The sequence below is a fragment of the Zalophus californianus genome, chromosome 7, assembly GCF_009762305.2.
Source record: "Zalophus californianus isolate mZalCal1 chromosome 7, mZalCal1.pri.v2, whole genome shotgun sequence".
In the NCBI taxonomy this organism is placed as follows: domain Eukaryota; kingdom Metazoa; phylum Chordata; class Mammalia; order Carnivora; family Otariidae; genus Zalophus; species Zalophus californianus.
In genome coordinates this window covers 130,403,292-130,430,794 of record NC_045601.1, presented here as the reverse complement: position 1 = coordinate 130,430,794, position 27,503 = coordinate 130,403,292, and the positions used below count along the sequence as shown (strand labels likewise).

Below are 27,503 nucleotides of genomic sequence, written 5' to 3'. Positions count from 1 at the left end.
TCAAATTATAAAAGGCATTTTAAAATAAACTATTTTAATGGTGCCAAGCATTTTGTTACCATCTGCAACTCAGCATAAAGCCTTGTAACAGAATGACAGAGATTTTTAAAAGCTATCTAAGAATGAAATGAGAAGCAGTTCCTTGAAACAGAACTAAGACGGAAGTGAGGAAACTACTGAATGTCCTAATGGGGTACACAGTAAAGCCAGCACTTTGTTCTGTTTTTCTTTAACTGCAGTAATAAAATCAGAACCTGCTGAAATCTGTACCCTTCTAATATATACAGATCCACAGTCCCTCATCTGTAGTTTCAAAATTCACAAAACTCTGAAAAATGAACATTTTAAAATAAATTTATACAACATTGCAATGTAACACGACCTGAATGATGTGATGCCAGTGTAGCCTTCATCTCTTTTACTTAGTGGACTTCTGTACAGTTTTCTGCAGCTATGTTAAGATGCTGCTTGGGAGAAACGGGCAGAAGACATGAACAGACATCTTTCCAAAGAAGACATCCAAATGGCCAACAGACACATGAAAAAGTGCTCAACATCGCTCGGCATCAGGGAAATCCAAATCAAAACCTCAATGAGATACCACCTCACACCAGTCACAATGGCTAAAATTAACAAGTCAGGAAACGACAGATGTTGGCGGGGATGCGGAGAAAGGGGAACCCTCCTACACTGTTGGTGGGAATGCAAGCTGGTGCAACCACTCTGGAAAACAGTATGGAGGTTCCTCAGAAAGTTGAAAATAGAGCTACCATATGACCCAGCAATTGCACTACTGGGTATTTACCCCAAAGATACAAATGTAGTGATCCAAAGGGGTACGTGTACCCCGATCTTTATAGCAGCAATGTCCAGAATATCCAAACTGTGGAAAGAGCCAAGATGTCCATCGACAGATGAATGGATAAAGAAGAAGTGGTATATATACACAATGGAATATTATGCAGCCATCAAAAGGAATGAGATCTTGCCATTTGCAACGACGTGGATGGAACTGGAGGGTATTATGCTGAGCCAAATAAGTCAATCAGAGAAAGATGTGTCATATGATCTCACTGACATGAGGAATTCTTAATCTCAGGAAACAAACTAAGGGTTGCTGGAGTGGTGGGGGGGGTGGGAGGGATGGGGTGGCTGGGTGATAGACATTGGGGAGGGTATGTGCTATGGTGAGCGCTGTGAATCGTGCAAGACTGTTGAATCACAGATCTGTACCTCTGAAACAAGTAATACATTATATGTTAAAAAAAAAAAAAGAAGATAGCAGGAAGGGAAAAATGAAGGGGGGGAAATCGGAGGGGCAGATGAACCATGAGAGACTATAGACTCTGAGAAACAAACTGAGGGTTCTAGAGGGGAGGGGGGTAGGGGGATGGGTTAGCCGGGTGATGGGTATTAAAGAGGGCACGTTCTACATGGAGCACTGGGTGTTATACGCAAACAAGGAATCATGGAACACTACATCAAAAACTAATGATGTAATGTATGGTGATTAACATAACAAAATAAAAAATTTTTAAAAATCTTTAAAATAAAAAAAAGATGCTGCTTGGGAGGTGTTACATAATGTATGCTATATCCACCATATTACTTTTCTAAAATGTACAGATTCCTGGATTCCAAACACATCTGGCCCAGGAGTTTCACATAAGGGATCATGGGCCAAATTAAATGTAATGCAAAAAGTGATTCAAAGAATGGATATAATATAGTTGTCTGATTTTCCAATGTCTGATTTGGAATAATGCAGATTATATTCAGTATAAAAGGAATCCTACAAATCATTAAGCCAGTATTTACTGAATATAATGGGATAAATAGCACAGCCCCATGTAAATGAAGCAGTCATAAATGAATATTATCAGTCTGTTATATGTGAACCCCATTCCACATAGCACAAAGGACTTACTGACAAATGTTTAGCCCACCAGTATTTATAATTCTTCCCCGTGCTTAGGTTACCAGTAAATTTTTTGAAGAGATTCTTCAATGAGAATTTTTTATTCTTGTTGTTTGTTTGTTTGTTTGTTTATAGGGTGTTCATAGGAATGGAAGCACTGTTTCCTTGCCAGATTCCTTATCGCTATATCTCATGAACCTACCTAATCCTGGGGAAGAGCCTGCGTCTAATGATGGCAAACCTGTCACCGGTGTAGCAACAACAGTCTGAGGGGAAAAAAACAAAAATAAAGAAGCATTTAAGTTTATATTCAAAAAAGAAGTCATTTCAACCAGCAACTTCTGTTGCACTATTTTTCCAAGATGAACCGATACACAACCATGAAACAGTTGGGGGACGGCACTTACGGGAGTGTGCTGATGGGCAAGAGTAACGAATCTGGGGAGCTGGTGGCCATCAAAAGGTACGGTGTGCGACACTGCAAGGTTTGAAGCTCTGATCTTTCTTTTCCCTTTCTTTAGAAAGACGCTGAGTGTGGATTCTGCGCTTGTTTGGCTCATGGGGAATGCCATTCTGGAGAAACACTGCCAGAAAGGAGGTCTGCTTATCCCCACATACATTGTTTCCGTGTTTTCTGGTTTGTCCAGCTACATTGATACATCAAAAAATATAAGTGCTCTACTTTTTATGCATAACAAATTGGAGCCGAAACTGAAGGCCATGTTTGAAAATGTTTTAGAATTTAAAGTTGAGTGCAGAGTAGAATTTATTATTTCCTTAAAACAACGGACCTCAGAATCAGATGGTGCTCCTAATATCAAATTGAGTTCCAAATGGTATGTGCTATTCTCCTAAGCTTACCAGTGAAATAGAATTATTATTAACTTAATTATTTCTTCTGAATCTGCAGTGTTTGTTATCTATTACACATAAACAAATTACCCCAATGCTTAGTGATTTAAAACAAGAACAAAGATTTACGAATTCACCGTTTCCGGGGGTCAGGGATTTAGGAGTAACTCAGCTGGATAGCTCTGGCTGCAGGTGTCTCCGGAGGGAGCGGTCAGCAGAAGGCTGGCCCGGGACAGCAGCATCCCCCTTCGAAGGTGGCTCACTGGGTGGTGGGCTAGGGCTGCCGTAACAAAATACCACAGACTGGGTGGCCTAAACAGAGATTGCTTTCCTCACAGTTCTGGCAGGTGCGTCGTCAGAGATTAAGCTTTCAGCAGGGGTGGTTTCTTCTGCGGCCTCGCTCCATGGCTTGTAGACGGCTCTGTTCTCCCGGTGTCCTCACAGGATCTTCCCTCTGTGCACGTCTCCATCCTAATCTCTTCTTATAAGGACACTAGTAATATCGTATTAGGGACCACCCTAAAGACCTCATTGAACCTTAATTAATTCTTTAAAGTCTATCTCTAAATACAGTCACACTCAGATATTTACGATGTCAACATATGGATTGGGTGGGGGAAATTTAGCCGAGACTAGGATGCTATAACAAAGTGTAAGCCACAGACTGTGTGTGGCTTCAACAAGGGAAACTTACAGATTTACAATTCTGGAGGCTAGAAGTCCAAAATCAAGGTGTCAGCGGGGTGGGTTCCTTCTGAGGATCTATTCTAGGTCTGTCTCCTTGGCTTATGGACGCCATTTTTCTCCCCCTGTCTCTTCCACATGGTCTTCCCTCTGTGCCTATCTCTGTATCCAAATTTCCCCTTTTTATAAGAACATCAGTTATATTGGATTAAGGATCACCCTAATGATTTCATTTTAACTTCACTGCCTCTGTAAAGACCCTACCTCCAAATAAGGTCACATCCTGAGGTACGGGGGGTTAAGACTTCAGCATATGAATTTGGGGGGGGGCACAGTTTAGCCCACAACACAACACTCACGCACGTGGTTGACAAGTGGCCTGTTCACATGGGCCTCTACAGAGGGTTTCATGAGTCCTCTCATGACACGCAGTCGGCTTCCTCCAGAATGAGTCCTGGAGACCGATTACCACATCAACCAAATGATGACAATCTAAAATTTAAAATGCTTTAACAAATGCTCATCAAATGTTAAAAACTTTGAAAAGCATGATCCAAAGCATTACATGTATAAGGAAATAACTTTATAAAATATTGTCAACAGCCATTATTGTCAAATAAATGTACAATGTGCAATAACTGAAATGAAGTATTTACCGAATGGGCTTAGTAAAATTCAATATCACTCGTGACTGGAAGAAAAAAGCTCTTAGCAAATAGGAATAAAAAGAAACTTCCCTAACCTGATGAGACTTATATAATTCATCATCTTTATGCTGAAACATGAGAAGTACTGCTAGTAAAGCTGGTTTTCAGGCCAGACTGCCTGCTGTATCCCTACTAATTAAGGTTGCTTTGGTGATCCTAATTAATGCAATTAGAGGGAAAAAATGACGTATCAGTATTAGCCAAAATGAGATGAAATCATCCTTATTTATAGATTAAATCATTTTATCACCTCATGCAATATTTCATTACACATAAATAAATTTATACATGTAACTATTTTTAGTATATGTGCTGCTGAAGCAAGCACTATATATATATATATATATATATATATACATGTTTTTAAAGAACTGGAAAGATACACGTACAATTCATGAAAGCTATGGCTTCTGGGGAAGAGTAAAAAAATGAGAATGAGGTTAGGTCTGGTGGAATCATGTAAGGTTATTACCGTTGTTCTGTTTTATTTAACAAAATGCTCATTATTCCTTGTGGGTGGCAAAATCATGTGTTTGTTTTACTGTTCTATTTCATAAAATAAGGAATCAAGCCTCACCTGCATACATCTAAATAAAGCCTTCAAAGCATTGAAGGGTCCAAAACTATAAGAAGTCAAATAGATTGAAGGCTGAGAAGAGGCCATAAGTATATAATTTAGGAACGCTTTGGTGTATGAAATAAAAAAACCTAACCAAAAGTAATTTAAATAGGGGTTTCCTTTTCTCACATAATAAAAAGTCTTGAGGTAGGCAGCCCAAGGCCAATACCTTGTCCATGATGTTAACACAGACCTAAGTTCTTTCTTCAAAACATAGCTCCCTCACCCCTCTCCAGAAGACTTCTGGTTACTTCTCATTGGCCAGAAGTGTGTCACCTAGCACACCTGGCTATAAGGGAGGCCGGGAAAGTGAGTACTTAGCTGGGCGTTCGTATCCCTGTAGAAAAGCTGTGATAGTAAAGATGAAGAGAAGAGTGGCTTTGGACAGTCAACTCACAGTGTCTGCCACACTCAGTATCTACTGTGTGCTAGATAGTGTTCCTAAGTAAGGACACAGCAAAAATGAATGAGAGGGGGAGGAGTCATGGGGAAGGCTTGAAAAAAATGTAAATATTCATTCAGCGCATAATTGTGATGTTCCCACACTGGTGCTCAGGACAAAATGGGAATGAGACAGAGGAGTTACAATGTAGTGAGGAAGACCGACAAATTAGACAAGTTACAGTATAAAATATGGTAAGTCCTATGATGGGGGGATTAATGAGTCATAGGGGAGCACAGAGAAGTGATGCTGAAGAAGTATGCTGGAAGACTTCCCATAGAAAGCGAGATCTCAAGAATGAAAAGAGTATCAAGAAAAAGAGGAGGTGGGCACCTGGGTGGTTCAGTTGGTTGAGTGTCCAACTCTTGGTTTCAGCTCAGGTCATGATCTCAGGGTTGTGGGATTGAGCCCCAAGTCAGGCTCCATGCTCAGTGTGGAGTCTGCTTGAGATTCTCTCTCTCCCTCTGCCCCTACCCCTCAAATAAATAAATAAGATTTTTTTAAAATTAAAAAAATAAAAGGAAGGAGAAGAATGTTGTAAGCAGTAAGGATAATATGTATGAAGGCCTGGAGGTGAGAGAATGTGAAGGCTTTCCCAGGGCTGAGTAACTGAAAGAAGTGTAGGTGGCTGGAGTGTAGATTCTGCGTGGGGCAGAGGAGGGACATGAAGGTAACGGGTAAAGTCGTAGAGCCAGGGTAAAGAGTTTGTCTATCTTGACTAGAAGGTGATGAAGGATTTGAAGCATGGAGTTGTTGATGTGATCAAATATTGCTTCAGAATGGTCCCTTTAGCAAAAGAGTGGATACTTGATCAAAGGTGACCAGTCAGGAGACTGGGGCAGTCAGCTTGGTTAGAGGAGGTGGTGACCCGATCTCGAAAAATAGCATTGCATATGGACAAAAGTAGAAGGACTCAAAGGACATTTAGGAGATAGGCTCTACAGGAACTGGTGACTAGGCTTGGGGGGAAAGGAGTAAAGCATGTGCAAGAGTCCAGGCTAATTCCTGGGATTCTTAAATGCACAGTGGTGGTGCCATTGCCCATGACAGGGGAAATCTATTGTTAGTCTACAGATGCCAATTGAAGCTATATAGAAGGAAAAGAAAAGAGGTCTTCATAGGGAGCACTAAGGAATCCCAGCATATAAAGCATGGGCCCTGGAAGAGGTAGGTGTTCCTAGAGAAGCCTGAAAAAGAGCCACCAGAGAAGTAGGGAGAAAACCAGGAGAGGGTAGAAAATTATCTGGGCCCCAGGGAAAAATAAAAAGAAGTGCTCAACTAGAAGACCACTAATAACTAATGACCGAAAAGCATCTAGGTTAGTTAGGAATGTTTCTTGCTGTAAGTGACAAATATGTAAATTAATAGCAAGTGATAGAACCAATGGCTTAAATAAGTAGATTATTTTTCTTCCCAATCAGGACATCTGGATTTTGATGATTCCAGTGAACTAATCTAGGCCTTTTCTATCTTCTTCATACTGAGCTGTTAGCATTTGTTTGCCCTCCAATGTGTCACTTAATGGCCACATTATGACTACTTCATTTCTAGGCATTACGTCTATGGTTCAGGGTGGGAAGAAGGGAGAATAATACCAGCAAACTCTTCTCTCAAATTCTAAGTAACATTGTTTGCCAGAAGCCCCCAAATGACTTCCCCTTACATCTTATTGGCTAGAAATGGATCACACGGTCTCCCTTATGTACAAGAGAGGCTGAGAGGGAAGAATCTACTTCTTCCAGCTTCTATACTAGGAGGCAAAGGGGGGGGAGCCAGAAATGGCTTTCTGGTATCCAAACAGATATTGGTGTTCTTGGGATTCGGAGAACATGGCATAATTAGTGGCTGTGGTGAGAGGTGTTCTAGTGAAATAGAAGAGGAGATAAGCCAAATTGCAGTAGGGCAAGGAGTAGTAAAAAAGTGGGGTAGTGGAGGCATTGAACTTTGAATAGTCATGGAGTACATGTCACTTAGTTGCTAAAAAAGTCATAGAAGGCTTTCTTAGTACTCTCAGAATCTGCTCTCAGAATCCCAGAGTACATGGGATGAATACTAAAGTGGAGCTTCTGGCGGTGTGTACATGACTTTGTACAGAGTCTTCACGGATTTGTACAGAGAGCAGAGACTGAAGGATGGCAGGGCAGCAGTGGTAGAAGGTTGGGAGAGGGGGACATCAGAATATATAGGTGCTCTTGAGGGGGACAGTGGTTGGAAGGCTGACCATGGGATCCAAGCTGGAGGAGGCAGGCAAAGCCAAGTGTTGAATAAGTGGACGTATACAGTACATCCAATGGTAATGATGGTAAAAAAGAGAGGAAGATGTGGTTAGAGTGCGAAGTGTTAAAGGCTGAGATCTTAGAGGGTAGAACGATTCCTCATGAGAGCAAGGTGCTTATGAGTGACCATGGCATCATAGAAGGGAGCAGCTCTTTGGAGTGAAGAACTGTGTAGCCAGGCTACTGGCAGGATTATCAATATGAATGTTCACTCATCATTCCTAAAATTCTGGACAAGACATAATCCTAGGATGGTTTTTGACCTGCAAGAGTCATACAGAAGGCTATGCCATTTCTCTCAAGCCTGATGCAAAGCAATAAACTTGGCTTGAGGTATTAGACCCCTTATTCTCCATTCTCAGTGTATCCCCATTTGTTACCAGAACAACCTACATTCCATAATATCCAATCAGGACCATCATCTTATGCTTCGTGGCGTAAAACTTTAGGCACTGCAAATTCAGGCCACAAATATTGTAGGCATAACACTTTAAATCCATCCATGCTGGATTAAAAATTCTAAATAAATTCCATGTTGAATAATTCTCTGTAGCAGATGAAGAGCTGGCTATCTTTAATCTTCAAAGTGGGCAATAAGCATGTCCTCTTGAAGGGAATCAGATTATCTGGAAGAAGGTATTTTTCATTCTGAAAGCCTTTTAAGCAGAAGAATCAGGAGTCAGATGTTGGGGATGGCTATTAGATTAGACAATTAAGAATGATGTTTGAGGAGTGAAGTGGAGAAGAGTCTGAGCACTAGCAGAGTAGGGAGATGGCCAGGAGAAACCAGGGTGTGGCATGGCAGCTGGTAGATGTCAGACAGAGTGGTATAATTTGAGATGTGAACATGGGAAGGAAGTCTGTACTTGGTTCAGTAAGCAAGAGGCAAGGCTTTTGAGCAGTCTTGAAATGCCATCGAACTGGCTAGGACGAGTTGGTGGATGAGTGGTTAGAAGCTGGGAGAACACTATAATGAACAAGATAAAAGGTACTTTTTTGAAAATTTCCTTTGGGAAATTTTAATTTAGATCACTGGCAAGAAACCTGCCGTTAAAAAAAAAAAAAGCTGTAACAATTCATTCTAGTGGATGGTAGTAAGATCCCCTTAACTCATTAAATTTAAAATATTTATTAAGCTTTCTGCTCTTTAAGAACTTGGAAGGCAATTCTATTTTGGAGGGTCTCCTGTTTGTGGGATAGTTCCTCATGAGCCCATCTGTGAGTACAGGAATTCATCTAGCTATTTACTGGGCGCCTGGGTGGCTCAGTCGTTATGCGTTTGCCTTCGGCTCAGGTCATGATCCCGGGGTCCTGGGATCGAGTCCCGCATCGGGCTTCCCGCTCCGCGGGAAGCCTGCTTCTCTCTCTCCCACCCCCCCTGCTTGTGTTCCCTCTCTCCCTGACAGTCTCTCTCTGTCAAATAAATAAATAAAATGTCAAAAAAAGAAAGAAAGAAATTCATCTAGTCATTTAGTAAATATTTACTGAGCACTTAGTGTATGCCAACAACTGATCTAGGCATGTGGGGGTGTCCTCAAGGAGCTTACATTTGAGGAGGGGGAGGACTGTATAGTATGTTAAAGGTGGTAAGTGCTATGGAGAAAAAGCAGAGCAAAAACAGTTACCTAGTAATAGTACTATCTTTTTCTTTAGATGACTAGCTGGGAATAGATAGGAAAATTAGCTCAGGGCACATTAATAATAAGGATCGGCCTGGGGCGCCTGGGTGGCTCAGTTGGTTAAGCGACTGCCTTCGGCTCAGGTCATGATCCTGGAGTCCCGGGATCGAGTCCCGCGTCGGGCTCCCTGCTCGGCGGAGAGTCTGCTTCTCCTTCTCACCCTCCTCCCTCTCGTGCTCTCTGTCTCTCATTCTCTCTCTCAAATAAATAAATAAAATCTTTAAAAAAAAAAAAAAAAAAAAGGATCGGCCTGAAATGGTCTTTTATTTCCTTTGACCAGCCAGTTCTTTCTAGCTCTGTCTGGCTGGTTGGAACTTCTGTTTTTTCAGTCTTGCGGTTTTTCACCTGCTGGTACCTTCTGTCTTTCAGGTCTCAGCTGACATACGGCCTTATCAAAAAGGCCGGGCCATTAAATTTTTTAAGAGTCCCTTATCTAATCATGGTCCTTGTAACTAATTTTTCTGTTCCGTGTTCACTAGTCTAAAGCCTATTTCATGTTAGATGGGAGGCACCGTGGTAACCGTCGCTGCTTCTCATTCGTGCATTGCCCTGGCACATAGTAGGTGTTGAATAAATAAATAAATGAAAGAGAAAAAGGCAGGGAATCTAAAAGGAGGTGACTTTTCTTATCATTCCAACAAATTGGCTTAATTTCTTAAAATTAAATTAAGTTCTTCACATTGGTTGAAGAAAACAAGAATATCCAGTATTTACTGAGCACTGAACTAAGCAGTTTGCAATAGGGTTTTCATATGCAGTAATTTCTACTTTGTAACTACGGAATTTGAGGCACAGAATGGTCAATGGGGAACCTGTGCAAGGTCACACATCAGTGAGTCACTGAGTAAGGATTTGAATCCAGAAGGGCAGTTCCACAGCCCATATTCTTAACTACCATGGCATGCTGCCAGTTCTTTGCGCTGCCATTCCTTTACCCATTTCCTTACCCTTGTGTATTACACTCTTGTAGGGACTCTGAATAATTCCTCTAGGAATTAGTTTAATCAATAAAGATAACTTTAAGCTTCCTGAGAATCTTCTAAAACATCTCAATATATTATACTACTAAATGAAAACAGTAGGGCATATACAGTCTTCATTTAAAAAAAAAAAGATTTATTTACTCATTTGAGAGAGAGAGAGAGAGTGTGTGTACAGGAGTGGGGGAAAGGGGAAGAAGGAGAGGGAGAGAATTTCGAGCAGACTCCCGCTGAGCATGCAGCCTGAGGCGGGGCTAGATCCCACCATCCTGAGATCATGACCTGAGCAGAAATCACGAGTCAGACGCTTTACTGACTGAGCCACCCAGGTGCTCAAAGGGCCCTTATTTTCATAATTCAGCTTTGTAATTTCTATACTTGAAGAAGTATTTTTTAGAACATAAATCCTCTTTTTTCTTGACTCTCATTTTGCATGGTGACTAAAAATCTGTTCATAAAAAAATATAACCTGTATCTGTGGTGTTTATGGTGGAATTATTTTGTTACCTTTGTTACTTTTGGCATATTTATCTCTAATGGTAACATTGGGATGGAAAAGGAAAATAGAGAACAAAATGCAAGAAAGCAACCTTCTAAATGGGAGAAGATGTTTGCAAATAATATATCTGATGAGGGATTAATATCCAAAATATATAAAGAACTTACACAACTCAACACCAAAAAACCCCCCAAAATAACCCAAATAAAAAATGGATGAGGACCTGAATAGACATTTTTCCAAAGAAGAAATACAGATGGCCAACAGACACATGAAAAGATGTTCAGAGTCACTAATCATCAGGGAAATGCAAATCAAATACACAATGAGATATCACCTCACATTTGTCAGAATGACTAAAATCAAAAGCACAAGAAATAACGTGTTGGTGAAGATGTGGAGAAAAGGAAACCCTTGTGTACTGTTGGTGGGGATGTAAACTGGTACAACCATTATGGAAGACAGTATGGAGGTTCCTCAAAAAATAAAAACAGAACTGCCATATAATCTAGGAATTCCATTACTGGGTATTTACCCCCCAAAAACAAAAAAGCACTAATTTGACTAATTCAACAAGATATATACACCCCATGTTTACTGCAGCATTATTTACAATAACCAAGATATGAAAGTAACCTAAGTATCCACTGATAGATGAATGGATGAAGAAGATGTGGTGTGTGTATCTATATAAAGGAATATTACTCAGCTATAAAAAAAATGAAATCATGCCATTTGCAATGACATGTGTGGAGCTAGAGAGTATTATGCTAAGTGAAGTAAGTCAGAGAAAGAGAAATACCATATGATTTCACTCATGTGTGGAATTTAAGAAACAGAACAAACAGCAACAGGAAAAGGAGAGAGAGGCAAACCAAGAAACAGACTTAACTATAGAGAGCAAACTAATGGTCACCAGAGGGGAGGTGGGGGGGGGGTGAAACAAGTGACGGGGGATTAAGGAGTGCACTTTTTGTGATGAGCACCGGGTAATGTATGGAAGTATCAAGCCACCGTATTGTACACCTGAAACTAATATTACACTCTATGTTAACTAACTGTAGTTTAAATAAAAACTAAAAAAAAAAATAAAGAAGATTTGGTATATATACATAATGGAATATTACTCAGCTATAAAAAAAGAATGAAATCTTGCTATTTATGATAACATGCATGGGCCCAGAGAGTACTATGTTAAGTGAAACAAGTCAGAGAAGAACAAATACCATATGCTTTCATGTATATGTGGAATCGAAAAGAAAATGAAACAAATGAACAAAAAAACAGACTCACAAATATAGGGAACAAACTAGTGGTTGTGGGGTGGGAATGAGAGAAATAGGTGAAGGGGATTAAGAGGTACAAACTTCCAGTTATAAAATAAATAAGTTACAGAGATGAAAAGTAGAGCAAAGGGAATATAGTTAACAATACTGTAATAATGTCAGATGGTGACTACAATTATCATGGTGAGCATTTCACAGTGTACACAATTGTTGAATCACTACCTTATATACCTAAAACTAATGTAACATTGTATGACAACAAACTTCAAAAATAAAAATTAAGAAAAAAATTTTTAAAAGAAAGCTATTTCTAAAGTTTGGTTGCTTCTGAATTTTTGTTAACCTGAATCACTTAACTTTATGTGCTTCTTGTTTAAAGCAGAGGTAATGATATAGAAGTTGTCAGATCGAATTATATCACTACAGTTGCTACAAAATTTGTGATTTTCTTCTCCTCTCCACCTTAGTGTTTCATATTTATCTGTTTAGTTCTAGAAAGAGGAAATTTGGAAGGGCACCCTTTTAGAAAAGCACAATTAAACTGATCAGGGAAATAAGAGAAGACACCCAGAAAGGAAGATTAATGATAACCCTTTCACCATTGCGTTTAAAGCAGAATTTCAGATATAACATAATCGTGAACCTGTACCAAACAGCCTTGAGATATACAGAAGGGAGGTGACTTCCTTTTAAGGAGGAGGGAGAGATCACAGCTTACCCAAAGGGAATACTAGAGTAAGAAAGCCAACAGCTTAATTTGTGTTTCAAATCCTCTGTCCCTGTACACTAAACTTTTCTTGTTTGATTTCAGAATGAAGAGAAAGTTCTATTCCTGGGATGAATGTATGAACTTGAGAGAAGTTAAGGTAAAATCCTACATATGAAAACTCAAGGAGGCTTTCACTCTGCCTCACCCTCTCTCATTCCTGAGGACAGTAGCTAAAGGATTGTTCTTTCTTTGTGGGAAGCATTCCAAAGATAATTATATTTCTTTTTTTTTTCTTTATCTTCCTAAGTAATTTCTCATTTCTCATCTGAATGTCAGTGGAGAACAGAAAAAAAACAATACCCTCATATGTGAATGTATACTCTCACTTTTAAAAGAACATTTTAATTCATGTTATCAAAGGAAAGGCAACTTTTAATTACTATTTCTTTCCATTTTATGCTATATGACTTGTATAAATTTTTGCATACCTTTGTATGGAATTTCACATAGTTAAGTCAGAAAAAACCTAGGCCTTCTGAATAGAATGAGGAAAAAAAGTAACAGATTGAAATGTTTGGTAGGTATTACTGACTTGGTTTATTTTTGTACTCACATTCATTACTTAAAACAATTACCGCTTATTTTAAATTGTGTTCTAAGATGTTCTTAGTCATGTAAAATATTATAGACATTAAGACTTAATTCATTCATGAATTCAGAAGAAATAGATTATTTAAGGTAATTATCATAGAGATTGATGAGATTTTGCCAACTTCTATAACCTTGCCTTAAGAATTTTAATGCTTATTTGTTGTTACAGTCTCTGAAGAAACTTAATCATGCCAATGTGATTAAACTAAAAGAAGTTATCAGAGAAAATGACCATCTCTATTTTATATTTGAATATATGAAAGAAAACCTCTATCAATTAATGAAAGACAGGTATGTCTTTATTTTATAAAAACTATAATGTTTTCCCTGTTATCTCCTCTATGAGTTCTTTGGATCCCTTTAATATGTCACACTTTTTGGTGAACAGATTTTTCACTCCAAGAGGTGGATCTAAATTAATTAGCTGTTACCTTTATAACCTTGAAGAAGAGCCAGCTATGACATAGTCACTATTTTTATGATGTAAACACACACACTATCTACCTATACTTTTTGAAACAAAATCTGTCTATAGTTTGGCTTATTCATTTGTTTTTTAAGTAGGCTCCACGCCCAGCACGGAGCCCAACATGGGGCTTGAAATCACGACCCTGAGACCAAGACCTGAGCTGAGATCAAGAGTCGGACCCTTAACCGACTGGGTTACCCAGGTGCCCCCAAAATCTTTCTAGAGTTTTAATACTAATAAAGCTGGCTTGAACAAATTTGGGATTACCTTCATTGCTCTCGCAAGCATTTTGTGAAAGGCTAATGGAAAAAGGGAGGAGGGACTGAAGCAGTTTTCATGAAAGAATCTAATAAATTTATTCATTAGAATGTTTAAGTGAATGATAAAACATAATGTGTTACCAAACCCAAAGAAATTCTCATTTTCATTTTTAAACCCATGAACAGAATCTCTAAAGAGGGAGAGCTTCAGTCATCTGCCTTGAGCTTGGGGAGGTTAATATTTTGGTGGTAGCTGTCAGTCACACGTGGGAGATTAATGTCCATTTTACCTGTTTTTAAAGTCAGAGCCGTTCAACAAAAGATTCTAAAGTACTTTAGAAATAGATTTCCCAGTGGAATGATGACTGCTCTCTCTGTATTTCTTTCATACACGTCCATGTACACACTCAAGGTAATCCTTAGGGATGGTGAGTGAATTTTTCTTTAATCGTATTTTTCCTTCTTTCAAAAAGTACTTATTGAATGCCTGTTAGGTTCCACAGGCTGATATCATTATAACATTAATAGCAGTTAAAATAAAAGTAAAGAAAATTACTGCCCCTCAAATCAGTGTTTATTTTTCCTAGAGTTCTTTCTAGCCCTTGGATCCAGCCCTGCCTGTTTTTATATAGTTGCAATTTTAATGGCGATCATTTTTTTTATTGATTCACTTACAAGCATTTTGTCATGCTGATATATAATCTTCACAGTTACTATAGTTAGTATGTTCTGTTAAATGACTACAGCATGCTTCACTTATCTCTTTAAACTACTTAAAAGAAATAACTATCAAGACAATTTTTGGTAATGATAGTTTATAATATTGATGGGATTATTTTGTAGCCATTAAAAGTGATAATTATGAAGATTATGAAAATGCCTATGAGTGGATAAAAAACAGAAATCAAAATTGTAATTATGTGACATTGATACCTAATATAAAAGTTATACATGTAAATGGATTAGGACTGGGTTAGAATACTGAAAAATCTGAATAGCTTCTTATTCAGGTGATGGGCAATCTTAAATTTTTGACTTCTAATAATTGTGCTCTTTAAAATGTATGAAGGGATAAACCTATGCCTGATGTATTAAAATATAGGTGTTGAAGAAAAATTAAGTAAATATAAATATTTGAAATGTTATACTTTTATCTGATGTTATATATATATATATATATATATATATATATATATATATATATATATATATATATATATATATATGGCACCTGGCTGGCTCAGTCAGTAGAGTGTGTGACTCTTGATCTCAGGGCTGTGAGTTGGAGCCCTACATTGGATGTAGAGATTACTTAAAAATAAAATCTTAAGAAAAAAATATATACATATATATAAATCTGTTATTGGAAGTGGTTAATGCAATAGCAAATGAACACTAAAAAGAATCGACTTTGGAATTTCATGATTCAATTCCGGACTTCTAAATTAAGTGGAAATAAAAATGATATTGCTTGAATATTATTCAATGTCAAAGGTTTAAATTTAACAATTAACAATTATACATGGTAAAGAGCTATCTGAGGTTAAGTGGTATTTTTACACTTTGTTTTTGGTAGCTTAACTTCCTGAACATTGTTTTGAGGATGAAGATTAGTTTAAAAGTCTCTTTTATTCAAAACTTTTTTTCTATTTTAACTGAAGGCCAATATACATAAACCTTTGCTACAAAGCTATACCTGGACCTTTAATTTATAGCATTCTGTTTATAAAGTTAAATTGTTGGCTAAATATAGGATAAAAATATTTTGTTTCTTTTAAAATTTATTTTATAGTTTATGAAAATGAGTTATAAAAATATTTCAATAATATGTAATCAATACTATTTTCAAATTTGCTATAAGACCAGTGTTTATCTTTCTTCGTCTGTTGTGTGTTCTTAGCCCATTTGGTGGGATATTTTAAAACATTACATAAGCATATGATATAGTTAACAATATTCAAAAATAAGCCATTTTCTACATGTTGAGAACATTTTGAATAAACACCATAACCTAATCAATCATGCTGTAATAAAGATGTTAGAAAATGTTGAAATTATGATGAGCTTTCAAAGTTTAAAATGATTACTTATAAAACAGCATGGTTTCAGGGTCAAAGAACTAATTCAGAATCAAAAAATTAATGTGCTGGTCACATTAATTTGTGGCATGTTAGCAATTAATGTTTGTCTTAATTTAGTCCTTACTAGGATCTTACTTTAGACTTTACATAAATTCCACATAAAGCCGCTCTGTCTAGTAGAGTAGCTACTAGTCACATGTGACTCTTGAAGTCTTAAAAATGTGGCTAGTCTGGATTGAGATGTGCTTTAAATGTAAAATAAAAATACACACCAGACTTTGAAAACTTGGTGCAAAAAAGGAAATTCATTAATAATTTTTATATTGATCACGTGTTGAAATAATATCTGGTATATATTAAATAAAATATATTGTTAAAAATTAACTTCATGTGTTTCATTTGCTTCTTTAATGTGGCTACTAGAAAAAATTTAAATACATAAGTGGTACTCATTTGTGGCTCTTCCCATATTTCCATTGGACAATACCAGCAGACAATATAGAACTGAAGCAGTTATGCCCCTGAAACTCTTAAAGCCTACATGATACAGATTTGCACACTTGGCTTATCTGATGGTTATCAGTTTTCCAATTTACTTTGCTCCTCTCGGGACAGCTTAAAATTTAGCTGTTTGAATATTTGTGCAATATGTTCATTATTGGATTTGAGTTTTTACCAAATATCAAAACAGACAAAAATTCTAATTGTCACGTTTTCAATTTATAACCTTTAACAACTATAAAGCTATAAATCACAACTTCAGCCATTATCATGAAGCCAACAGGGGCTCCAAGGGAGGAGGAATATCTGCTGTCTTGTTTTGATTGGTTGGTTAACAGAATTACATGACTGTTTATTTGTTCCTGTCTTCACAGAAACAAGCTGTTCCCTGAGTCAGTCATCAGAAATATTATGTATCAAATATTGCAGGGGCTGGCATTTATCCATAAACATGGTAGGTTTAAATTTCCTTTCCCTGCCTCTTTAGGTTACTGTCAAGGTCATGGACAGGAATTATATATAAGCGGTTAGATAATGTTATATTGAATAACTACAAATTTGGAGTATGGGGCTACATACCCTGACATTTTCATTTTAAAAAACTTAGAATTTCTATAATTCTCTATAATGCAATTTCTGTAATCTATAACTGTCTTCCTCTATAGCAGAATTGACCATCAGCCTTTACTCTCAGTTATCATAAACCCATCCTACAACCTCATTCCCCGATTTTACCATGGAAATGAAAACAAAACAAACAAAATGCCCTTCTTTTGGAAAAGATCAGAATGCTTTGATCACATGACCATTTATTAACATTTAAATAGTTTAAAGCACCACTGCTATGGTATTTTATAGTTTTCTTAGTATTTACATTTAGTTTTTCTATTCTCTGAGTGAAATTAAATAAAGTGCTTATTCCTATTTTTATGAATTTCTTATTTATGTGATCTACACTTATAGTTTTTTATGTATCTATCCAAAATAACTTGTCCAAAAAGTTAACGTGATTATTATGAAAATTCTTGGCAAACATTTGTCTAGAATCCCCAGATGTTTAGATACTAAATTGGAAGAGTTTGTGCCAGACCACTGCTGCATTATGAACAGAGGCAGTTGGAAATCACCATCATTAGAGTCCCTTCATGTTTCATCCCATATTTTATATTTTCTCCTTTTCCCTTTAACTGTCATGGGAAATCATTTATTTTCTAAAAATGCTATTTATCGTTTATTCCATATAAGCATTGTCAGAACATTCCTGAGTCCCACTTTTTTTGTCCTTTAAAAGTCTAAAGGCTAATTAAGGAGGGCACGAGATGTGATGAGCACTGGGTGTTATATGCAACTGATGAATTACTGAACTCTACATCTGAAACTAATGATGTACTAGATGTTGGCTAACTGAATTTAAATTAAACAAAAAAGAAAAAGAAAGATGTTAAAAATAAAAAGTCTAAAGCCTATGATGATATAGTACAATGCATTGATGAAAGTCAGTCATTTATTAATTACATGGAAACAAAGGATATATGCTATTTTAATTGTTCATAATGGATTTCTGATCTTCAACCTGTTTTTAAACACTGGCCAGCATGGTAACTCATGATATTTGCCTGAGTTAATTTATGCTAGCAGAAACAAGTGTGGTGTGGAAAAATCAAAAGCATTATGAATTATTTGACTTTTGGAAACAGCTTTGTGATTTATTGATATTTTTTAGGCTAGTAATAAAACTGGTTTCGATTCCTTGGATATAGATGAACTACCAGCAACTTCAGAGCATAAGTGGTTGAAGGAAGAAGTTAGTTAAAAATTGCTGTTAAAAGTAAATAATACGAATAATGTACAGTTGGTTATACAACTGATGACAGTGATTTGGGACACCAGACTCCAAAAACAAGAGACATTTTTACAAAGGCTACCCTATTCTTGCTATAGTGGATAAGATCTCAGATGGAATACTTTGCGTAAATATTTTTAAAATAGTAGCTGTCAAAAAAACAAGACTAATATTTTAGTTAAGATAGGACCAAGTTACCGATATATTTATATTAGTGAGAATGGGGAAAATCTCAACTGTACAAATATGCAATTGGTTTCATTCTGTACGATTTTATGGATTATGTCGCTTTACTCACCACCACATGTGCTCCTGTTCCTGTCTTCATGTTACGGAAGTGCAGTGTATTTCCCTTGAAAGTTCATGAAATGGATCTCAACAACTAGTCTGAGTATGAAGTGCCAGAGAAAGGGCGCCTGGGTGGCTCAGGTGGTTAAGCAACTGCCTTCCACTCAGGTCATGATCCTGGAGTCCCTGGATCAAGTCCCTGGATCAAGTCCCTGGATCAAGTCCCGCATCGGGGTCCCGGCTCAGCGGGGAGTCTGCTTCTCCCTCTGACCCTCCTCCCTCTCATGCTCTCTGTCTCTCATTCTCGATCTCTCTCTCTCAAATAAATAAATAAAATCTTAAAAAAAAATCAAAAGAAGTGCCAGATAAACTGAGTACAAAACTGTTGTAGATGTCGCAAACGTAGAGCCCACGCTGGTTAGAAGGAATCAAAAAGCTCAGGCTTAAAATTTGGCTTAAAAAGTTTAGGCTACAGCTACATGAAAATCCCCTCACAATGATCACCTACAACGGATGACCAGGCCCCTTCTGGATTCTCCCACCTTGCAAGGTCATTAGAACACAGGCCATCTGTCTACCAGCCAGTGAGTTTTAGATCCCCCTTGGAAATGTACGAAGAGGGCTTTCATGTTCTTCTTCTTGCTGGGTTTTCTGCCTCATTTTCATGGACCTGCCTCTCAGCTTCAGTAAACACTTATTTTACATACTGAATTGGTAAGTAACCATGATAATTATTGGGTTTTTCAATAAAGCAGCCACCAGGGGAGAACTGAGCTGTTAAATAAAATAATTGTAAATGAAAGAATTGGCTAAAATGTGTGGAGTTCCATTTTTGTTTAATGGACTTTTCAAATAAGTGACAAAAGCCTGATTATGCAGCTTTCCTCAAACTTTCAGTAGGCTCCTCTTCGGCCCTCTACCTCCTCATTTACTACACAATAGTGACCATAATATCGCCTTAAAGTTGTGCAAATTCCTGGAGATAATCCTAATGCAGCAGTATCTAGCCCAAGTGCTTGAACTTCCTGGATGCACAAATAGAAATGTGTTAAGTGGGTATTTTTAATGACCTCATATACTGGGTGAACTTTCTTACCAATTATTTTGAAAGCAGGGTCCCTACCTGCATCACTTTTTAGACAAGAAATACAGATTTTTTTCCCCCTAAGTTCACATCCCTAATTACAACAGAGAGGATTGGTTATATTTTGTTGAGAAGTCAAATGTGTTTAAACATAACGCTCAATTACTGTTTTTCCTCTCTATGTTACCAAGGTTTTTTTCATAGGGATATGAAACCAGAAAACTTGCTTTGTATGGGTCCAGAACTTATAAAAATCGCTGATTTTGGACTTGCCAGAGAATTAAGATCACAGCCACCATATACTGATTATGTATCTACCAGATGGTGAGTAGTTTTATGCAACTCTGTAGAGGCACAAGTAGGTCTGTGTTGAAGTTTTACTACAGTGGGTCGTTACATAGCTTTCTGGAGTTTCCATTTTGAGTATTTAAAACAAAATATAGAACTGAATTTTGCATTCTGTGGAGAGAGAAGGATTGGGTCATGACTATTCTGAAGGAAAGGTGATTTCATTCATTCATTCATTCACTCATTAAACAAACATTTGTGGAAACCTACCATGTGCCAGATACTATTTCAGGCATGGGGAACACAGAAGTGAACGAAACAGAAAAACAATCTGTCTCCTGCCACTTACATGACATCCAAAATACAAACGAGCAAGATGTTTTTAACTGTTTTTACTAACAGAAAGACATACATGTGTTCATCAAAAGTCATGTAATAGTCCCAAACTGCAAACTACCCAAATGTCCATCACATGCAGCATAATATAGTCACCCAGTGGGATGCTTTACAGCAATGAGAACAAAAGTCTACAACTACACGCAACAGTATGATTGAGTCTCACAGACACAATGATGAGAGCAAAAGGCCAAACAGAAAAAAAGAACATATGGTATGATTCCATTTCTACAAAGTGCAAAGATAGAGAAAACTAATCTCTGCTGTTAGATGTCAGGGTAGCCGTTACTTGAGTAGTGACTGCAAGAGTGCAGGAGAGGGGCCTCCTGGGATGCTGATAACACCCAGTTTCTTGATCTTGGCACTGGGTCAATGGGTGTATTCTATCTGTGACAATTCATCAAGCTGTCCTCTTACAATATGTGCATTTTTCTGCATGTGTATTACATTCCAATAAAAACAAGAATATTTGTATATCAGGTGATGATACATCATTATGGAGAAGAATAAAATATGGAAAGGGACAGGGAGTGGGGGGTGCTGGGGGAGGGAAAGGGCATGCTGCTATTTTAAATAGAGGGTCTCGCTGAGAAGGAGATGCCAAGGCAAGAAGGAGCTTTCAGGCAGAGAAAATGCTGAGTGTAGAGGCCTTGAGACAGGAAAGCCATGTGTGAATTCTGCAGAGAGCAGAATGAATCAGGAGGGCTGTAGTAGGATATGGGGCTGGAGAGTTAACGGAGGGCAAGATCTCAGGTCCTTACAGGTCATCATAAGGACTGTGGTGAACTGGGGAGCCCCTTATAGGTACTTGTAAGGACTGAGTGTGAACTGGGGAGCCCCTAGAGGATGTTGATTAGAAGTGCAATGTGATCTGCCAGATCTTAAAAGTATCACTCTCACTGCTATGTTAAAAATAGGTTTTAGAAAAGCAAGGGAAGAAGCAGGGAGACCAGGTAGGAGATTGTTACACAATAATTCTGGCAGGAAATGACAGTGACTTGGATCTGGCGGCCGTGGAGGTGGTATTTTTAAAGTAGAGCAACCATGATTTCCTGATGAATCAGATGTGGGGTATAAGATAAAGGAGTCAAAGATTCTAAGGGGGGTTTTGTTTTTTGTTTTGTTTTGTTTCTTGAGGAACTGGAAGGATGGTGTCAGCACTGAGATGGGGAATACTGGGGAGCTTTTGGGGGGAAGAAGCACAGTTCTGTTTTTGGTTGAGTATCTATTTTCAACTGGGTAAATTTAGATGCTATACTGAAATGGAATGCAATTAAGAAGACTTGTTTTCAACATCTAAACTTGGCAAGACATTCGAAACTATTAATTTTATCTCATAAAAATATCAAAACATAGTAACAAGTATTGGCAAGGACGCAGAGAAACTGGATCCATCATACATCTCTGGGGTGAATGTAAAATGGCACAAAAGAGTCAACAGTTCCTCTGGTTAAACATATAGTTACCATGGGATCTGGAATTCCATACCTTGGTATATGCGCCCCAGAGAAAGGAAAACACACATCCACACAGAAACTTATACATGAATGTTCAGAACAGCATTACTTACAATAGCCAAAAATTGGAAACAAGCGAAATGCCCATCCACTGATGAATGGATAACTAAAGTGTGCTATAGCCATAAAATGGAATATTATTTCGCAGTAAAAAGAATGAAGTACTGATAGGTGCTACAACTTGGATGAACCTAGAAAACATGTTAAGTGAAAGAAGCCAGTCCACAAGGACTGGACAGAATATGGTTCCACTGGTATGAAGTACACACAATAGGCAAATCTCTAGGGACAGAAAGTAGACTAGCACTGGGGATACAGGGATATTGGAGAGGTGTGAGGTTTCTTTTGGGGGCAATGAAAATGTTCAAAATTGATTGTGATAATGGATTACACACTCCACGAATATATTTAAAGCCCCTGAGTCATACACTTTTAAATGGATGAGTTGTATGTTATTTGAATTATATCTCAATAAACTTGTCAAAGAAAGGTACTCAGAAGCAAAAAGACAATACCGTGAAATATTTGGGCTGATAAATCTACACATTTCAATGTGAAAAAAAAGTTAGAATTGAGAATATTTTCCACCAGGTACCTTTGCTCTCATAAATAGGGTATTTTGGGGGCGCCTGGGTGGCTCAGTCGTTAAGCGGCTGCCTTTGGCTCAGGTCATGATTCCAGGGTCCTGGGATCGAGCCCTGCATCGGGCTCCCTGCTCCGCGGGAAGCCTGCTTCTCACTCTCCCACTCCCCCTGCTTGTGTTCCCTCTCACTCTCTCTGTCAAATAAATAAAATCTTTAAAATAAATAAATAAATAGGGTATTTTTCTCCATTAAAGATATTGTCAGTTGGGGGAACTGAGTCCACTGAAGGAATCAGCACTTTCAATCTGATAAGTAAAAAGAAGAAAACCCCACTACTTAGGGATGGTTTGTTAATCTTTTGTTTTCTATCCTTCATATAAATATACCATGGATCTAATGCTTTGTAAAATTTTACAACTGTTCTCCTTCAGAATCTCTCTGCTTCTGTTCAGAGCACCCCCCCCAACCCTGTCTTATAGTACTTATTTCCATATTTATTCATTTGAGTTCCTTACTTAGGCCACTTGGACACTTCATTTATATTTGTCTCCAACTCCACCAACCATTTGTGGTCAGGGAAAATGTGTTACATCCGATTGAGCCCCCAACACGCTGTGCAAATGTGGGACACACAGAAGGCACTTAATACTGGTTCCTTGATTGAAATGTATGACCAAACCCCACTGCCTCTCCATCTTTCCAACTCCAACCAAAATGGCCTGTTTTGTTTTGTTTTGTTTTGTTTCTATTTTCATAGGTATCGTGCCCCTGAAGTTTTATTAAGATCTTCAGTTTATAGCTCTCCCATTGATGTGTGGGCTGTTGGGAGCATAATGGCTGAACTATATACATTAAGACCACTTTTCCCAGGGACAAGTGAGGTCGATGAAATCTTTAAGATTTGCCAAGTTTTAGGGACTCCCAAAAAAGTGAGTATTCTTGTCCTTAAGTTGTTATAACTTTTGATTATTTATAACTTTTACCTAGCTATCCGATATTTTTGTTTTCAAATAGGCTTACGCTTTAATGGTTATTTTTCTTATCCTTTTTTTTTTTAATTGGGTGGGATGAGAAGCCAGAATCCCCGCAAGACTGAAGAAAAAAGGGTTCTTGCCTTTAAGAACTTAAGGGAACATTCTCTATATTTAGAATTGTGTATATTTAACTTTGGGTTGACGACCGGCTGATGACCTCATAGCAATCCTTGCTTAGACTCTTTCCCACTTGCTCTGGGAATGTTCATTGGCATCAACTCTTGAATCCCATGTGTCCTGGGCCATTTCCTCTTAACCTTTCCTGTTTCCTTTTACATACCTCTGCCATGGATATTTGATTCCTTGAACTGAGTACTTCTCAATTAACTACCAGCCAGATCTTACTTTCTGATATGTACTTAATAAGTACGTATAATTACATCCTAATTATGTTAGTATGTGCCTTGTAGTTAAAATTAGACAAGTAAGCATAGTTATTAAAGCTTCATGTAATTTGTTATTTCCTAGCTATGTGCAGTTTTTAACAGTGGATGCAATGTCTAACACAATGAGGGTCTTTGTAATGATCAGCTGCTTTGTATACACCATTTGTGCTTATTTATTCAAAGTCAGCTGGGTATCATCATCAAGATCCAAAAAACGGACAAGAGTTTAATATTCTTTCTATGCTATTTATAGCACTGAGTTGTATATGTGGTCTGGTATTTCATTCTGCTTATATGAATCAACACTAAAATTTTCACCATCAGTGACTTTTATATTATACCCATGTTTTAAAATTGATTACTAAATTGATTACATTTTCTTCTTGCTCTCCCGTCCCACCCACTTATATATCCCTTAAACAGAGTGACTGGCCAGAAGGGTACCAGCTTGCATCCTCTATGAACTTCCGTTTTCCCCAGTGTGTTCCTATAAACTTAAAAACTCTTATTCCCAATGCCAGTAATGAAGCTATTCAGCTTATGACTGAAATGTTGAATTGGGATCCAAAGAAGCGACCAACAGCAAGTCAGGTAAGATGAATCCCCCTGGTAGAGTGGTTTTCTCTTTTTTCTTTTTCTTTCTTTTTTTTTTCTTTTGAGATTTTACAATACTCCAGGAATATTTTCGTTTACAAAGCAAGTCTGTTCTCAACCAGGGTTTTACCAACCTGTAAGTAAGCCTCAAAGCGTGAGTCATCCAATATGTAATGAATTCCATTTCTAGGTCTACAACATCCCTGGGAGGATTGAGAAAACCGCCACTCCAATGATTTTCTGTGTCTCGTGGTTCAAATGAGGTTGAGGCTGCAAGGAATTAATTTCTTTAATGATAAAAATTCAGGCATGTGACAGCTAATTAGGACGAAACTTGTCACTTGTAGTAAAAGGGCATCTCTTCAGTTGTGCAACATAGGAGACTTTCTATGCCTTCCTATGGTTTAGAGGTGGGTTCTTGTTCACTCTACGCAATGGCATCACGCCTCCACAGAACTGGAGTATTGTTCACTCTCCAGCTCCCACAAGAATCCAGCAGGTGGCACCCTCGCTCAGCTGCTTTGTGACCAGCCCTTAGACATCTACAGATACTCAGGTCATGATCCCAGGGTCCTGGGATTGAGCCCCGCATCGGGCTTCCTACTTGGCGGGAAGCCTGCTTCTCCCTTGTGTTCCCTCTCTCGCTGTGTCTCTCTCTCTCTGTCAAATAAATAAATAAATAAATAAATAAATAAATAAATAAATAAAATATTTAAAAAAATAAGAGTCAACAGAGAACCCAACTTGCAGGAGCTGTAAGTTAGCCGCAGGTAAACATGGGATCACAAATTGGGGGGAGGGGACTGTCACTGGCACAATTAGTTAATTCTCGGGAAAAAAGTAAATTTAGGTTATTTCTTACCATACTTTTCAAGTAAATCACAGAAGGTTTAAAAAATAAGAAGGACGAACTAAACTATTGAGAACTAAAGAAAAGTACAGGTGAGTAATCTCAAGCTAAGAAATAGATGAGTATAAGGGTGTTATGCTGAGTGAAATAAGTCAATCAGAGAAAGACATGTATCCTATGACCTCACTGATATGAGGAATTCTTAATCTCAGGAAACAAACTGAGGGTTGCTGGAGTGGTGGGGGGTGGGAGGGATGGGGTTGCTGGGTGATAGACATTGGGGAGGGTATGTGCTATGGTGAGCGCTGTGAATTGTGCAAGACTGTTGAATCACGGATCTGTACTTCTGAAACAAATAATGCAACATTTGTTAAGAAAAAAGAAAAAGAAGAAGCTAGCAGGAGGGGAAGAATGAAGGGGAGTAAGTCGGAGGGGGAGACGAACCATGAGAGACGATGGACTCTGAAAAACAAACTGAGGGTTCTAGAGGGGAGGGGGGTGGGGGGATGGGTTAGCCTGGTGATGGGTATTAAAGAGGGCACATTCTGCGTGGAGCACTGGGTGTTGTGCACAAACAATGAATCATGGAACACTACATCAAGAACTAATGATGTAATATATGGTGATTAACATAACAATAAAAAATTTAAAAAAAAGAAATAGATGAGTATAAAAGTAACAGAAGAAACCACAAAGGGAAAACTCAGATTTTTTTTTTTCATCATGATAAGTGCACTCCTCAGGCCCCATCACCTATTTCCCCCATATCCCCACCTATCTCACCTCTGGTAACCATCAGTTTGTTCTCTGTAGGGAAAACTCAGATTTGATCACAAAAAATTAAATTTTTTTCTCTTATAAAAATCTTTTTTTTAAAGATTTTATTTATTATTTATTTAACAGAGAGACACAGCAAGAGAGGAAACACAAGCAGAGGGAGTGGGAGAGGGAGAAGCACGCTTCCCGCTGAGCAGGGAGCCTGATGTGGGGCTCGATCCCAGGACCCTGGGATCATGACCTGAGCCGAAGGCAGACGCTTAATGACTGAGCCACCCAGGCGCCCCTTCTCTTATAAAAATCTTAAGGTTGGAAGACAAACAGCAAGAATTCTTTTTAACAAATGAGACAGTATATTTTCTAATGTTTCTAAGTATTTAACTTTTGTAATAAAAATATAATAAAAGTCTTACATAAAGAAGAAAGATGGGCATGAGACATTTAAAAAAATCAGAAAAAGAAATTAAAATTACCAAAAAATATTTTTTTAATGTGCAGCCATTGTTCATTACGGTAACTGCAAAAACAACAACAACAACAACAAACCAACAAAAAACAGCTGAAAAGCTATTTCTCTAAGTAATGGAAAATAGTTTTGCAATGTAGTATATATCAAGAACGTTGAAAACATTCATAAAGTTGGATAAAGATTTATGCCCACAGATGTTCAAAGCTAATTAAAAACTGCCCATTGGAGGTATAAACCTAATGTTCTAGGGAACATTTAAAGTATATAATCCTTAATATAGACTACTTTGCCCGCATTAAAAATGGAATTTTTAAAATAAAGTAACCATTTTGGAGAATTCTCAAGCCCAAATGCTAAGTTTAAAAGTAGGCTAGAATATTATACACACAATATGATTTTATTTAAATATGTATATATATATTACATGACTAGAAAGAAGTACAAAAAAGCAAAACATCAAAATGTGAGCAATAGTTTTCTCCTGGTGTTGGCACTGGGGATTATTTTAATTTCTTCCTGAGAACTTTCCATACATCCTTATTCTATGCAATGATCAAATATTCCCCGAATAAACACGAAAAAGCAAATTTCTTGTTCTTTTTTTTTTAAGATTTTATTTATTTATCTGAGAGAGCGAGAGAATGAGAGAGAGAGAGAGAGCATGAGAAGGGGGGAGGGTCAGAGGGAGAAGCAGACTCCCTGCCGAGCAGGGAGCCTGATGTGGGACTCGATCCTGGGAGTCCAGGATCATGACCTGAGCTGAAGGCAGTCGCTTAACCA

General features: G+C 37.8%; 1 protein-coding gene across 5 annotated transcripts in view; it reads left to right on the top strand.

The window, feature by feature from the left end:
- The window catches only part of MAK (male germ cell associated kinase), a 59,428-nt gene that overhangs the window by 4,875 nt on the left and 27,050 nt on the right, over positions 1–27,503 (top strand). For 4 of the 5 annotated variants that reach the window (XR_003521604.2, XM_027603178.2, XM_027603177.2 and 1 more), the window contains exons 2-8: positions 2,054–2,381; positions 12,754–12,808; positions 13,472–13,593; positions 16,988–17,067; positions 20,020–20,152; positions 23,371–23,542; positions 24,457–24,624. Coding sequence is in view for 4 of the 5 variants with exons in the window: in XM_027603178.2 (XP_027458979.1) it covers positions 2,281–2,381; positions 12,754–12,808; positions 13,472–13,593; positions 16,988–17,067; positions 20,020–20,152; positions 23,371–23,542; positions 24,457–24,624 (831 nt within the window). In the remaining variant the exon portion in view is untranslated. Of the gene's footprint in view, positions 1–2,053; positions 2,382–2,439; positions 2,517–12,753; positions 12,809–13,471; positions 13,594–16,987; positions 17,068–20,019; positions 20,153–23,370; positions 23,543–24,456; positions 24,625–27,503 lie in introns of all 5 variants that reach the window. The other variant, XM_027603179.2, reaches the window with a different exon arrangement.